The sequence below is a fragment of the Pinus tabuliformis genome, chromosome J, assembly GCF_031772625.1.
Source record: "Pinus tabuliformis cultivar Carrire ecotype Pingquan chromosome J, CPIR1, whole genome shotgun sequence".
NCBI classification, from domain to species: domain Eukaryota; kingdom Viridiplantae; phylum Streptophyta; class Pinopsida; order Pinales; family Pinaceae; genus Pinus; species Pinus tabuliformis.
Window position 1 is genome coordinate 578,129,414 of NC_142295.1, and position 17,184 is coordinate 578,146,597.

The 17,184-nt window shown below is 38.0% G+C and overlaps 1 protein-coding gene across 1 annotated transcript in view; it reads left to right on the forward strand.

Moving 5' to 3' along the window:
• The first annotated feature begins 248 nt into the window (after positions 1 to 248).
• Positions 249 to 17,184, forward strand: part of LOC149228300 (uncharacterized) — a 130,252-nt gene continuing 113,316 nt past the window's right edge. The window contains exons 1-3 of the mRNA XM_089378144.1: positions 249 to 639; positions 739 to 962; positions 1,068 to 1,182. Of these exons, the coding sequence (XP_089234270.1) occupies positions 502 to 639; positions 739 to 962; positions 1,068 to 1,182 (477 nt within the window). The 5' untranslated portion in view covers positions 249 to 501. The remainder of the gene's footprint in view (positions 640 to 738; positions 963 to 1,067; positions 1,183 to 17,184) is intronic.

Below are 17,184 nucleotides of genomic sequence, written 5' to 3' on the forward strand. Positions count from 1 at the left end.
AAAATCTCTTATGTTATAAATAAGAAATTCTCACACACCAATTTAATATCTAACTTAATGATAACCTTAAAATTAATTTATTATTATTACTCCATTAAAACCTATTAGTTTTATTAATTCAAAATTGCAGTTATTAATAATCTTTCTTTTAATAATAACCAACCTAAAAATCTAAAATTTGTTATTTTTTAACAAAACCATGTGACTATTTTCAATTTTTACTTGTAAACAAACCTTAGAATCTAATCCGTGAGAGGTAACACATCGAAATGAAAAACAAATAATTCGGGCAATCTCGAAATCGAGAAACGATGTGGTGCAATCAAAGCTGCGTATGGAGGCAAATGTCCGTGTCTGCAATTCAATAAATATTACATAATAGCGATCGCAAATCTTCGCCGTCCGCAACAATGTGAAGATAGTAGATTCATACAAAATATAGGAAGGCTGTTGACGGAACCAGCATGCAATAGCATTGATAATCTGTTCACCGATTTTGAAATGGGAAGTGAAGAGGAGGAGGGGGCTCCTTTGGCAGTGCCCATTTCCCAAGCAGAAAGCTCCTCACTTGTTAATTCTCCACCAGCAGCAGCAGGGGTCACAATTATCACGGGCTATTTGGGTGCTGGCAAATCTACTGTAAGTCAATCCAAGACATTTATTAATATTTTTGTCTATTAAGTTTGCCTGAATGAAGAAGAAAAAGAAGAAGGAATGAATGAATGGGTCTGGGTGCAGCTGGTGAATTACGTACTGAAGGCAAATCATGGGAAGAGGATAGCGGTGATATTGAACGAATTCGGGGAAGAAGTCGGGGTGGAGAGAGCGTTGATAAGCGAGGGAGAAGAGGGTTCGAATCCGGTGGTGGAAGAATGGGTGGAGCTTCCCAATGGCTGTGTGTGCTGCACTGTCAAACATAGCTTTGTTCAAGCGCTGGAAGAGCTCATGGCCAAACGACAGCGGTTCTTCTTATTTCCTTAGCACCATGTATTAATTAGTTCATCGCATCAAGGGGAGGGAATTAGAGAGTAGTTGAATTTATAATCTGTTTTCGGTGTTGTGGACAGATTTGATCATATCCTACTGGAGACAACAGGGCTTGCAAATCCCGGTCCTGTGGCATCTCTGCTTTGGCTGGACGACGAGCTCGAATCTTCTGTTCGTCTGGATTCCATCATCACTGTTAGTTCTCTCTCTTTCTCTTCCTGTTAACTAGAAAAAAAAATCTCAATGCTTCAATTTTATTATTATTTTTTAAATAAGAATGGTTAAATTTTGTATTAGAAAGTTTCTGCAGCCTCATTGAACAGCATAATAATATTAAAAAGAGAACTGTCCCACAGTCTGTAGCTCAGAGTAAGTCCAAAAACTTGCAAATAAAGAGAGGACGATACAAAGGACTTAGCAGAGATGTACACAAAATTATTCTAAGAAAGACACCTCAGGGAATACCGACTTTGAAAAACATGAGAAAACTTAAAACTATTTAAAGACATGCTTGTTGTAAACTTCCTCTTGTTCCAATAGAAGAGGTTGGGGTCCTTGAGCCTCGTCTATGCATCCATGTCCACCTCTTTGGGCATCTGATAAGCTTTCTCCTCCTTCTCGATGTTTTCCTCAATATCTGAGCCAACGGTCATTTTGTAGTAGGAGGTAGCTGCCTGGGTCCCTCGCGAAATTTGATACCAGTTGGTGCAATGCACTACACATCCTCTAAATTCGCAATTTGTTTATTTTGCTGTAATAGGGTTTCCATTATTACTGCCATCCCATTACTATGATTTTCCTCCTGGTTATGAACTTTCCCTATAGTAGTAAATAAAGATATCGTCTTATCCGCATAAAGTCCCCTTGACGTGGACTGGCGTGACGAATGCCAACAATTTCAGAGGGGCATTGCTCTGGGTGGTTGTGTTTCATTATAAAGTCCAATGTCCAGTGGAAACTCCCCATTATCCACCAATTCCAAATCCATATACTAAATTCCTCTACCGGCACGGAGAACTACACTTTAACCACCTATTTAAAACCAGAGATCGTGGAGGAATGAACTATGGTTGAAGAATTTATACAATAATTCGCTTTATCTGCCAACAGGGCTGAAAGTTGCCTCCAAGAATTCACCAAACACAGGCTCAGGTACGCAAGGGGATAGAGAAAATTACTCACCTCAACTGCTGGCCGGAATGGGATATTCCCCCAAGAAGTCACTAGTCTCGGGCTTCCAGATTGTACTCCAAAGATTCTCCAAATGCGAACAGAGAAATGTCGACAAGCCAGCTGCCTAGATCCAGAACCTGCTCCATTATCCCACCTTTGCCTGGGGTCGAATTAAATCTGAGTTGATAGAGTTGATCTCTCATTACAATTGAACTGTGCAGAGGTACAAAGATTATGGTGAATCTCGGCTTCCGTCCTTTGTTAAATTTGATATGCCACTTGGCTTGGAAAGGTGGCATGCAAAATTTTCGGTATGCACTGGGGAGATGGAACCCCCCCTTTTACCCACAAGGTTCCACATTTTAGTGAAGAGGCTTCGTTGGCCAAGCGAGCAGCCAGCTGATTCCTTTCTCTTAGGATGTGAAAAAAACTTATTGATTCAAAATGACTGACCTCTTTTTGTATTTTTGGAATGAACCTTGCTAAATTGCCATCAGCCAAAGAGGAGCAACACATGAATCTGATAATTGTTATTAATTGCCAATGACAATTAGTTCTCTTATTCACCTTGGGTAAAGAAGTTTTAATCCTTGATAAAGTGCTAGCACCTTGTCCTAATTGTCGATAGCTCTACCAAAGTGCCATTCAAAACTTGTTTGTTGATTTCTTTTAGGATAAAAAGCTACCCCGCCCCCAGTGGATATGAATTTTCCCTATAGCAGTAAGTAAATATGTCCTATTATTGGCAGTAGAGTCCTCTTGATGTGGACTGGCATGACTTATGTCAACAATTTCATAGAAGGGGCATTGCCCTGGGTGGTTATGGCTCACAATAAAGACCAATGTCCAATGGAAACTCCCGATAATCTGCGAATTTCAAACCCATATACTAAATTCCTCTGCTGGCACTGAGAACTGCCCTTTCACCACCAATTTAAAACCAGAGATCATGGAGGAACGAACTATGGTTGAGGGATTTACACAATAATTCACTTTATCTGCCAACAGGCTGAAATTTGCCTCCAAGAATTTGCCAAACACAGGCTCAGGTACCTGAGGAGATATAGAAAACTACTCACCTCAACTCAACTGCTGGCCGGATTGGGATATTCCTCCAACAAATCACTATTCTCAGGTTAGGGGGGAAATGCTTCCAGATTATACTCCTCCAAGGATTCTCCAAATGCGAACAGAGGAATGTCGACAAGCCATCCACTTGGATCCAGAACATGCTCCATTATCCCACTTTTGCCTGGGTTTGAATAAAATCCGAGTTGTTAGAGTTGATCCCTCATTACAATTGAACTGTGTGGTGGTGCAAAGATTATGGTGAACCTTGGGTTCTGTCCTCCTCTGTTAAATTTGATATGCCACTTGCTTGGAAAGGTGGCATGCAAAGGTTCGAAGAGAAATCATCATAAGAAGTCTGACCTATCAAAAGTTCAATATTTCCATTGTCACAAATTTGGGCACTATAGAAACCAATGTCCTAAAAAATCAAGTGATAACAAGAAGAGAGAAAGAGATCATGCTGTTGTTGTTGATACCAATGAACCATCAAAGAAAGCTAAAGGCTAAGATTTTGATGTCAAAGATTTGTACTATTGATCAAGAAAATACTTGGAGTCTTAGGGGTTGTTGACCCTAGTGTATCATATCCCTTGTATAAAATTCTATTTAGGTCTTTGACTTTAGGTTTTTGTGAGAAACCTCTTATAGGATCATGATTGACTTTAGGTTTTTGATTATAACCTTAGATTATGTCTTTCCTTGTTCATTAAGGTCTTTGATTTCTAGGGTTTGTGAACCTAGTATAATATGATAAGAGAGATTGCCTAGAGTTTTGGACAAGACCCTAGGATGAGTTGTTAAAATAAAGAAATACCTCAATGATGTCTAAATCAATTCAAGATCAAGAGGGAGCTTCTATTATTCACAAAAAGATAAGTATTCTATTTCTTTTCTTTCATTGCATTATTGTTGACTTCCTTAATATATCTAGCTTTATTATCACTTGATTATAACCTTTTCTTTTATGATCTCCCTGAAAAGGATTGCAGGTAAATGAAGTCAAAAGATTATGGCTAGATTTAGAGGGAGCAATTCAACTCTTAAGTCTTAAAGTTAGTAGTTAGAATTGCACATGCAGTTGCATCAATAAAAGAAGTTTTGGCATCTTTGTTAGAAGCAATCAAGGCATTGAATTGCAACACAAAGGAAGTCTTAGAAGAACAGTCCAAAAAGGAAGTAGAAAACTGTTTGAGGTATGTTTTCTACATTGTCTTTGTGATTATTTAAAAAATATTTATGTAGGCTATCTATGAGGTTTTTGAAGCTATTTTGTAGATCTTGAGAATTTAGGGTTTGTTAGTATTTAGGGTTTCTGAACCCTCGAACCCTAGAAACAAAAACCCTAACCCTAATTGATTGTTACCTCTATGAATCCCTAGATCTTGATATGACATCTAGGGTTTGCTAGCTGAATGTTTCTTTGATAAGTATCTCAGAACTCTAATAGAGTTTTGAGTAGGGTTTTAGGGTACTAAACCCTACCTAAGGTTGGGATGAAGATGGATCTTAGGACCCTAGGACAAAATGTTTCCGCTATAAGTAGAAACCCTAGACTAACAAAATTGACATCATGCTTGGTTGTGCTGAGAATTGAGGTACATAATAAAGGGTTGAAGCAAGACAAGAAGAATAAAAGTATTCATGCATGTTGATAACTTTGTGAAAGATGATAAGCATGATGGAAAGAGGAGCTTGCAGATATTGGTCAACATCTGTTCATCTGATATAGATTCTTGAAGAGAGGAAGAAAAGCCCACTTTCATAGAAGATATATATTCCCTTTTGGATCAAGATATTTGAAGCTTGCTGACTAGTTCGTTCTAGGAACATGATAATTGATACATGCAGGATCAAGATCTCTAGATCAATGTGAAGTTGAGCTCTATAGGTTTCTTTGACCTTCGAAGAGCAAGCAACAATAGAGGCTATCATATTAGCTTTGGCCCTGTTGAACGAATATTGATAAGACATGGTTTTACTGCCTGAAAGAACATATTATAGGGATACAAATGACAAAATAATGTTTGAATTAAGTGGATGAAATTATCATTGAAGAACATGTGTGGCATAAAAGGTAGCAAAACTTGAGTTGATAAAGCAGTTCACTTTCCCATATGAACAAAGGAAGCTTTGGCTAAGATCTATGTTGGTATCTTGGCAGGTAGCCTAGATGATACCTAGATATTTGTTGGGTTGGTACCTTGGCATGTGGGATAGATGGTGCCTAGATCCCTATTGGTATCTTGGCAGACGACATAGATGATACCTATATATTTGTTGGGTTGGTACCTTGACAGGTGGCCTAGATGGTACCTAGATATTTGTTGGGTTGGTACCTTGACAGGTGGCCTAGATGATACCTAGATCCCTATTGGTATCTTTTCAAGTAGCCTAGATGATACCTAGATGTTTGTTGGGTTGGTAGCTTGGCAGGTGGCCTAGATGGTACCAAGATCCCTATTGGTATCTTGGCAAGTAGCCTAGATAATACCTAGATCTTTGTTGGGTTGGTACCTTGGCAGGTGGCTTAGATGGTACCTAGATTCCTATTAGTATCTTGGCAGGTAGCCTAGATGATACCTAGATGTTTGTTGGGTCGGTACCTTGGTGTTATGAATATAGTTCATAACAATTAAATAAATAAAATAAATATAGATATTAAATAATTAAATATTAATTAGGTTAAATAGTTGTTAAGTTAAGTGAAAAGGCATGTCTAAAAGACATGCCTACTCACGAATGGTCACCTGCTGAGGTATAAAAGTAAGGCCTCATTGTAACATTCAAATCATCTTATATCAATCTTATACAATTTTATATATTAATAAATGATTATTATTAAATACCTCGTGTATTTTAACATATTAAGTCTTCAAGCTATCAGTTTTTGTGCTTCAGCCATAGTTTTTATGCTTCAGTGGTATCAGAGCCATGGCACACGATATAATCATGCGAGTCTTTGAATGTTGTTCACCGCACAATGTGCCATTACGTTCACATCCTGATTATGTTGAACAATTTAGAATTCAAGAAGCATTTAAGCGTTTAGAAAAATCATGTGCAGAATTTAAAGCATGTCAAAAGGAAATCGATAATAAGGAAGAGAATAGTGACAGTGAAGAAAAGGAACAAGGGAAAGCAGAAGAAGAAGATTTTGATCAGAATGATGACCCAAAAGAAATAAGTGATAATTCATCTACTCTGATTATAGGTGTTGATCACTATCAATGTAATCCTATGGAAACAAAAGAACAAAATCAAGGTATTTCTACTTGTTCACAGCTCCAACAACAATGCCAGTTCATTCCCAGGCCACCTGATGGAAGCCCTAATACAGATTCTCAGTTAGGAAATGGTGTGCGTTGTCAAATACGAGTTGCACAGATACCCAGTGAGGGAAGGAGCCAAAATCAATTACAGCCACGATATCGGCCCAGGATAACTGACCAGGAACTTCAAAAAATATGTGGCGATTCAAACTCTATTGTTAAACCTCTTTTTGAGAAAACACTGAGTGCAAGTGATGCAGGTTGGATAGGACGCTTAGTTCTTCCAAAAGCATGTGCTGAGGCATATTTTCCATCAATATCACAGCCAGAAGGAGTACCTCTGAAAATTCAAGATGCTAATGGAAAGGATTGGGTATTTCAGTTTCGATTTTGGCCCAATAATAATAGTCGAATGTATGTTTTAGAAGGAGTAACACCCTATATACAGTCCATGCAATTACAAGCTGGTGATACAGTGATCTTCAATTAGCTTGAACCAGAAGGACATATAATTATGGGTTTCCGAAAGACCTCAAATACCACATCTAAACAGGTCGCTTAGCCTTCAACAATGAAGCCTCTCCAAATATGGGATGTGATCCTGGCATTTTTGAAAACATGTCAACAGATAGCAATATTTCTGAGATCCCATTTCATTCCAGAAAGCGAAACAGAAAATCACTTGTGAAGGCTCTTACATCCCAGATTTCAAATGCTGGGTTCAGTTTATATAGGAAAGAATACAAATCGAAAGAAAACTCATCTCTCCATTCTTTATTGTTTCGGAATAAAATGCAAAACCATAATCTTAGCTCAAAAAGAAAAAGGTTACAGATAGACAATGAAGATGGCCAGGACTATGATAATGGCGTTGACAGTAACAACCATGGTCAACGAATGCAATGGACCCAACTTCCCGTCAGCGGCAGTCATTCCCTGGAATGTCGGTGCTGTGGATAGCACCCGGTACATACTTGACTAGTAATAGCCGCCCGTAGCATTGCGGGAACCACGATCAACAAACATGACCGTTGGGCTGGAACCCTACGTATAGTCTAAACAATTAAAATGAAATGCCAACTATCGAAATTAGTGATTAAAAAAAATTAGAGTTACTATATATATATATTATTAAAAAAAAGAATTATTTAAAAAAATATTATTATTATTATAAAAAAATAAAGTTTTGAAAATAAAAATAAAGAGAGTTAAAAAAAAATATTTTTTTTTAGACTTGTAAAAATAAAAATAAAAAAATACAAGGAAATAGTACTGATAAGTTACATGATGAATCGATGACTAGACGACAGACACTAAGTGAAGAAGACCCCCAGCATTAAAGCTTTGAGGACAAAGCTTCCAAAGGAAGAGGCTATGTTATGAATATAATTCATAACAAATAAATAAATAAAATAAATATAAATATTAATTAGGTTAAATAGTCGTTAAGTTAAGTGAAAAGGCATGTCTAAAAGACATGCCTACTCACGAATGGTCACCTGTTGAGGTATAAAAGCAGGGCCTCATGTAACATTCAAATCATCTTATATCAATCCTATACAATTTTATATATTAATAAATTATTATTATTAAATACCTCGTGTATTTTAACATATTAAGTCTTCAAACTATCAGTTTTTGTGCTTCAGCCATAGTTTTTATGCTTCACTTGACAGGTGGCCTAGATTGTACCTAGATCCCTATTGGTATCTTGGCAGGTAGCCTAGATGATACCTAGATGTCTGATGAGGTGGTACCTTGGTAGGCAACCTAGATGGTACCCAAATCCCAGTTGATACCTTGGCAGTTAGCCTAGATGGTATTCAATCCATAGCATTATATATGCTGTTTGTGATACTCTTCCTAGAACGTTACAACCTGAGGTCATTCTTATACCATTTGTACAATTATGAATACCTCCCTAGTTAAGAGGGAGTGTTGAAAAATGTAATTAGGTTCATTCTTCATAATGACTCATGTACTCTTGATATTTTATATTTGATGTAAAAAGAAAAAGGAGAAAAATAATTATTATTTTATAAGCATGGGTTTCATGCTCAAGTTAATTAGGTCAAGCATGTTCTTCATGCTTTTAGGTCTTTTCAAGTCAAAATATTATTTTTCATAAATCAAGAGAGTCATTGTCATGTATATAAGATCCTAGTGGGCATTTTGCATCAAGAAAGAAGATTTATTTTTGTGTTTAAAGTGTCAAAAGAGTCCTCCAAGACCAAGTCGGCCTATCCTGAAGAACTCATACTAGGAAGGCCTATTCGACCACATGGAAATTTATATATAGAAGTGAAATTTGTCTTCATTTGACATTGATTGGATCTTGAAGTTTGATTTGTAATAGAAGCAAGGAGAAAGGAAGTGTGAAGAGACTAGAAGACAAGACAAAACCCTAGCGAAGAAAGAAGGATCCATTCTCAACTATTTCTGCTCACATGTGTGAAAAGGATGAGGGTTTCTGATCTGTTGTAGGGCCAAGAGTTGCAGACTTGCAGTTGAGGGCCAAAAATATGATTTGACCAACAAAATAGAAGTTTGAGTTTCATTGACTTTGTTGACTTAGGCTGATATGAAGAATTATTTCTTGGAAGGATGACTTGGTGCTTGGATCGAATCTTTGTCTTGGTCTAAAGGTCTTGAAGCTCTCATTTTGTCTTGGTTCTATAAGAAGAAGAGAATTTTAATGTGGTTTTCCCCTAGGAGAGGTGTTTTCCCTAGGTGAGATCCTACATAATATGTTCTATTGTTGTTTCGACCTTCATGTTCTTTATGGTTTGATAGTTGCTTGATGAAAATAAGACATAAGAAGACAATATAATTAAAATTATCACAAGTTATTATCAAAGTAAGAAAATATTTTATGCCTTTTGATTTTCTTACAGAGGGTAGGTAACTTAACAACTTCAATCAACAAGATAGGTACTTTGACATTACTGGCCCATCTAGAAATGTCCATGTATAGCTCCTTGAAGTTTGAAGACTTAGGTTGATCATCTACTTTCATGGAAGAGGAGGATGTCCCATTCAGACCTTGATTCAGGGTAGATGCTTCTTTAGATCTTCTTGGGTAGGTCTTCCCTTTGAATCCCTTAACTTACATTTGTTGGATCTCTTCAGGGGAAGACATCCTCCCAAACAACTGGGTAGCTCTATCTACTTCAGGATCAATTTCCTGTGGTTCTAGTTCCTCTAACAATCCACCAATCCCATAAAATGAAGATAAAGTGCATATATTTGAGAGAATAGGCTCATCAGGATCCCATGCTTTCTAGGCTTCTACAAAGATAGTGCAAGTGGCCTCTGCATGAAATGACCCTACATAAATAAGGATTCAATTGATCTAATACATTCGCAGATTCTAAAGAATTAGGGGTTTTTGGTATTGAAGAGGAGCCTTGTAAAATGCCTTTGGTTGAAAGATATTCCAAGGAGGAAAAAATAGCTAACCCATTTCTCATTGAATAATTTTTATTTGTACGACTTGTTGGATTTGCATTAATTCCTTATGAGATTAGGTCATAATTAATTGAAAATATTTAAATTGTTGAATGAGAAGAGTGATAGGATCATTAGAATTACTAGGATTTGAAGTTTATTCTTAGATTTAGATCTAACTCTTGATTTAGTGGGAGTGATCATGTTAGGTCTCCTGGATAATACCCAATTGTTATCAATTCCTTTAGCATTTTCTTTGGCCTCATTGATATTATTGGATTTAGATTTATTGAAAAAGAAAGCGAAATTTCCTTGAAATGCATTAAAATAGTAGGTTAGGATTGCTTGATCAAGGGGTTTGTGCATGTGTGGTATTTCTTGAACTACCCTATCAAAGTGCATGTGTGGTATTTCTTGAACTACCCTATCAAATCTTATATTAGATTCCTCTATTGATTCATTTTCTTTTATCCTAATTTCAGTTAATGCATTCAAGAGAAACCTAACATCTTTCTTTCTAACCCATCATTCAAAACATTTATCCTTTAATTGGTTAAAATTATAAATATTTTTATGTAGAAGATTAGAAAACCACTAAATGCATCACCAGTGAATGCAAGAGCAAAACATTCCATTGTAGTATCAACGTGAGCAACTCGCATTGTGTTGAAACTTCTATTAAAAATTTCCCAAAATTATTGTGCAAATTTTGACTGATCTCCTTTAAAATTAGGTAACTCTTTTAGAGAATCCGGGAGATCATGAGGTTGGCTGGCTGTGTTTGAAAAATCAAAGGGTTTATACAAAGTCGGTTAGCTGTGGAGTAGTCATTATGTTATTATTTGGTTCTTGTTCAACAAATTTATCTCTAAGTGCATATGTGTCTAAATATGCACTATGATCTAATTACTTAGCTTTAGTTCTATGTTTTCATTTTTGATAATGTAGCTTAGGTTTGGGAACAAGTTGTGTACCTTGGTTGGATGACCTTGTATTGTACCTTCTTGATGCACTGGGTTTAGTTGGAGTCACCAAATGAGATTAAAGTTAGTACTATATAATAAAATCTCATCAAAGTATGGATGCAATAAATGAAATGGTTACTAAGGGTTGTCATAAACAATTAGGTTGAAAGTCCTCCCTGACAACTATGCCAAAAAATGTCATCGATTAGATTAGTAGGGTTACAAAAATTCATGCAACCTACTAAGATGAGCACACATAGGATATGGGCCTTGTTATCCACCAAAATGGGTAATCCCATAGGAGAAAACTTCTCTCCTACGTTTGACAACTAGCTAGATAGCCAACCAACCAACAACCCTTGACAACCACTATTGATGATGATATGCCATGTGCCTCTGCCATCTATGTTAGCCACATACCTCTCCCCATCCGACAATACCAATTGGATGAAGGTGGGTTGCTATTCATAAGGTACTTTGATCATTTTGCTATCAAGTGCCTATGCTTATTTGTTTTGGGCATTTAGTATGGATAAAGGGGTGATCTGTAAGATTGACCGATCTTGAATGTAAATTTGTTCCTCTCACCTTACCAAGGGGGTTAATCTTTAGCCCTAGTCTAGTGGGACCTCCCTTGAGGCCTTAGGGTTATAAGAGGGGCACTACTTGGAAACCTAGATTGAGACAATGTGTTCATTATCTCCTACACCATACTTGATACTTTCCATACCACATTTCAAATTTTCAAGCCCCATATACCACATCCATTCTTCTGGTCTAACTTGTCATTGATTCATTGGGATTTGGCACCCTCATGTCCACACTCTTTGAGTAGGGTTGGAAAACATTGCCTGGGAGGTTGACACAACTAAAAGAATGAAAAATCATATCATGGCCACAACAAAAGAAAAAGAAGAATATCAAAATGCAAAAGATGGTCAGGATATAAGTTAGCACATGGATAAAATCCTAGCATACCCTCCTCATTAGCCGTCACCCGGTTCTTGAGCACATGATGCTCCTTTACATCAAAAGGAATCCTTGCATGTCCCAACCTTGATGAGCAATGAATTGTCTCATCTTAAGGGGTAATATACAATGACACATCATAAAGAGCAAGATCTAACCCATGAGCTATGCACTGTAATAGAAAGCATTGCAAGAAAAAGTAAAAGGCGCACTAGAGGGATGGAAAAAGTAGGCCGAGTTGGGTAATTCATGCCTCCACGATTTCTCCCTCCTTACATTCATACACTTAGGATGTGGACTCCCCATCAACTGGTTCCTTTGACCATGGCACTTGGCCATGAAGCCTTTTCCCCTTTATTGTCATACATTTACACTAACACCTATTGATTGAGGGGTTGACCTTGAAAATGCCACTTCACCTTGAGGGTCGAAAGCACTTAATAGGGTTGACTATTAGCCTCGTTATGGGACTTGGTCTAGTTAGATATCAGAAGGTGATCCTTGTTTGAAGTATTAATATGCCTTTAACATCTAAGTTTGGTCCACTTAGATGCTCATATGATCTTGGTCTCTAATGGATGGTTGCTTTCACTTGAGTTCATGTTGGTTTTGTCAAGTGGTCCACAACAACCCAAGCCTTGAGGGCACCCACTCCACAGGCACCCAAGCCTTTTAAGAGAGACAAATGACTTAACAAATGCAACGTTGAGGGCATTGGGCCTCATGATGACTTGTGTAGATGTTACATGTCCCAAAGCACCCTCAAGACCCAAGACATTGGTCTACTTCAACCCAACATAAAGGATTCTTGATGATGGCACCACTGGACCTAGTATGCCCCTAGGCTGGCCTTGACACTACTTGATGGGAAGGCCATGATTCAGAGCCCATATGAGGATGGTCTTCCATTGAGAGACTAGGGAGGGCTTGTTGCACTTGATGGAGCCCTAATGCTGGAGAGAGGAGGCCTTGTTTTGACTGTTGGAGACCCATGGAGATGACATGGTGACACCCCAACTGGATTTGGGACCCCAGAGGATGATTTGAGGTGGATTTGAGGGACACTCAAATTTTGGATGATCTTGGCACTTAGACACTTTTTCAAGCTCATCACACCATGACATGGCATTTGGAGCCCTAAAAGGGCATGACGTCAACATTTTTGAGGTAATGGCTCATACATGTGGGCATTTATGGCTTGTTTTATCATTAAGCTAGTGGGTTGGCTTATAACCCAAGGTTTATTTCATCTCAAACTTGTTTTAGGGGCTTCACTAATTATAATTCAACTCATTTTCGTTTCTCATCATCACTTGTGGAGAATTCAACCTCCTTAGAGGATTTCAGCCCAACTGAAAGTGTGTTTTATACTCGTGGAGATGTGATCTATCGTGGAGATTTTGCTTTTGGAGACTTTCTCTTGTTTGGAGACATCATTTTGGAACAATAAAGGATTTGTTCATCCATTTCTTCTAAGTATTCTATATGTTGATTATCTTTTTATGATTATTCCATGGAATGGTTGTTGTTAGGGTTTCTATGTGCTAGTTTTATTGAATATTTTTCTATGAAATCTTGGGAAAGGATTGTATGCATTATCCTAAAGAATGTATGACAATCTCTTGAATGAATCTTCAAGTTAAGTTCTCTTCATGACTTCATCCCCTCATAAAGTGATAGCTAGGGTTTTTCTTGCCCTTAATCCATACTAGGGTTTAATTTTTCCATTAGTAGGTCTCCCTTAGACTCCATCACCAAGGACCAAACAATAGCCATTCATGTAGGTGATCACACCATAAAAAAATCTTTTAAAATTCATCTTCTCTCTCTCCCTTACATTTTTGGCCCTTCAAGGCAAGCCGTTAGGCTAGGGCGAGCGTTGATTTCAACTAGGAGTTCGTTGTATTGTGCAAGGGTTCTTCACATGGTTTGAGCTTCATTGCATCAAAATCCACCCTTTTCCACAATAAATTCTTCCTTTTTAGGACTGACATCACAAGCCCTAAGTAACTCTGCCCTAGGGTAAACCCTAATCTAACCCTAGGCTTCAACTTAGGGCTTGTTGTTGCAATTGTTGATTATATCCATCTTTAACAAGAATTTTCTTGGTCTTATGCACCTTGGTAAACCTTTGTCCTTGCCTATTTAGTAAACCCTAGGTTGTAAGTGCCCTAGATAGGCCTCTTGGAGTTCACGCTTTGCCTTGTCCTTATGCTGAGTGCCATTCCTTGCCTATCTTTTGTCGCCTTTGAGCCAATAGAATTTGAATACCTATTAGGTGACCTATACAGGGAAGCCTCCCTTATGGTGAAAGTTAACTAAAGAGCGGGAGGTGGTTAGTTGTGGTGACAATGGACCTCCACCTTATAGTGTTGTCCCTTAGTCTGGCTCTTGTCTTGTGAACCCCATCACAAGACCTACTAGATTTTGAGGCAATAGGCCCATTACCACCTCGGCCCAAAGCCCCACTCTTTAAGCCCAAGTTCCTTCGAAATGGCTAAGGGAGGATTCCCAATTAGTACTGCAACCAACGAAGTGAAGATCAATGCCTTTTTTGGAGTCAAAGGACGAGGTGGAGTTAATTATAGGCTATACTACTTTTTTTGTGTGCTTAAATTTGTAGCAAAATCAACAAAATGATACACTCGAAAGGACAAGATATAGCATGTAAGTAGTCAAATAGAGTGTACAAAAGATGTTCTAACTAGATCTATAGTTATTTCTTCAATTCGATAATTGGTTAGAGGGGTTCCAGAGTTAATTTTCTTACTACTCTGTAATTGCATATTGTAAAATCTGCAGAAATGTATAAGGAAAACAACCAATTTCCCCAAGACCACCCAAATAGTGCCAAAGCACTCTAGATCAAAGATCTAGGGGTGGGAAGGCTAAGAGGTGTTAGATTGACCTTAATAGATCATTCCCAAGCCTTTGGATAACAACTTGCTTTCTTATTATAAAACGTGAAAAGGCAGTAAGCTAATTATCCTAAACTAAAACAAAAAATGAAAAGTTCTTGTTTCTTTCATAAAAAAAATGGTTAGTGTCATTTTCTTACCTTTTGCCACAACAAATTTATGTCATAAGCTTAGTTGTGAAACACACTTGCATCTAAGTCAACCTTGCACTTGATAAAGGAAGCGAGATTGGTCTCTAAGAGAAGTCACGTCTACCTTTGGCTTAAAACCCCTTCCACTTTTCAAATCCAACTAGGAGTAACTCCTAGCATGGCATTCTTTGATTTTCTGATTGGCTACACAGTAAATTGCAAACTCCTTTCCTAGTTGAAGCTCCCTTGTGGAATGTTCTAACCTTTGTCCAAGCGACCACCTCCAACAAAGAAATAAAGTAGGCTAGTGCTGTATTTTACCTCCTCCGTGGTTATGTAACCCCTCGACGAATTGTTCCTCCAACTGATGTGTAAACTTATTAGTGAAAATTGTTTTAGATTTAAGCGTGGTTACCACAATAAGTCAAGAAAATACAAGTTAGTAAAAGCCAACCCACACAATGTAAAATATACAGAGGTTTGCAAAGTGAGTTCCTTTTTCTATGGCATATGATCTCACAAAACAACAACAACCTTTACTAGATGGGGGCTAGCCTTTTATAAAACTTTTCTTAATGGCTAGGTAAGAGCTAGCTAATGGCTAGTTGGACTCTTCCTCTAGAAAATAATATTTACAAGTTATCCATATGGCATGGACTTTGTAATTTATAATAAAATATTACATTAAATTCATGAACTTGCCCACTAAAGGGATAAATTGAGTCAAATTCCCCTCGAAATATCCACACTTTCTTTGCTTGTGGTCAGGAAGTTGAAGAATAGTCCGTACATGCTCCAGTGTCCCACTAGAATGCCCAACAACCTCTCCAATTGCTAGATAGTAACTCGACTTCCCCTTGTTCCACTCGCTTTGGTTGACTAGTTGCCTGATTTGTTTGAAAATAAACTCCCTTTGGCTTGCAATGGCTAGAAGAGTGCCCACGTGCTAAATTTTTGGTCCAAGATGCTCAAAGTTCCATTTTTGGCTAATATTTGCCTCGATGTAAAATGTGATGAGCCCCATTGGCTTCCTAAGTTCATTGTGTTGTGACATAATCACATGTGCTATCACACCATCATGCCCAAGCGGAAGATTTCTAATGCCCTGGGAAATATGAAGAATATGAGACTTAGGTTTTGTTCCTCTCTTCATGTAGACCACTTTTAACACATTGCATGTCAAATGTTCAAATGCTGCCCCTATTCTGCCACCTAGAAACTTATAGTACTTGTTGACCAACTTTGACCAGCTGAAACTTGACAACGCATTCACAATTTGGAAAAATTCAACATGGCATGTCATTTTCTCATCAACTGAACAATTTGGGACCCAGTTGACTTTTTGACTTTCATGACCACTTGCATTGGGAAATGTGAATTTCCTCGGGAAACATGAAAGTTGACTTTGTGAAACTATCATTTATGAGAACTATCTAAGGGATATTTATTGAGAAGTGTAGATTGGGAGGTACTCCCACAACCCCTGGGGTATTGGGTTTGTGAGGAGTTGCCCATAAAAATGTGGTTTTGTGGGAAATGTATCCAAGTAGTGGGCTTTGGACCCAAAGGGGTGGGCTGAAGACCCAAAAGATATTGTTGTTTAATATAATTATTGATGAGGAGGTGCCTTAATGATGTTGGAGCCCCTAAGACAACGATTAGAGGGTGTATAAATATTAGAGGCTTAAGTGGAGGTCTATCACATAGAGGGCAATCATTCTAATGTGAAGACAAGCCTAAGAAGAAGACCGCGGATCCCTAAAGGAGTGGATTTGGAGTTGAAGGAAGGACGAATACTCTCTTTCTTGTGTTCTGGTACATGCCAAATTTAGGAGTGTTGGTCGAGTTGGTTTTGGTTGTGGTTTTGGGCATAAAACAATGGTATATCTTTGTGTTAGGACCGCGCTGATTTTTGTGCTCTAAAGGAGGGCCGAGACCCTTGTATTTGCTGGACAAGGAGGTCGTAAGCCCTGTGGAACAACTGGAGTAAGGGTCGAGCTTAATCATGTACATGTGTAGGGAATTAGGGCTGGAATGTGAGGTATATGCAGAGAAAAGAGGTATGAAGTGGCTGCAACTAGGTTCCTTTTCGAGGTAGCCGCAAGAGCCCTAAAGAGGGCCGAAAAACCTGTCACATTGTGCATAGGGGCGAGTCTTCCTTAGACCTGGGTAGAGGTCAGTTAAGGAAATATTGAGTTGATGTTTGGAACGTGTCTTTGTTGTGGATGATTGAAGGAAGTTTAAGGTCTGTCCT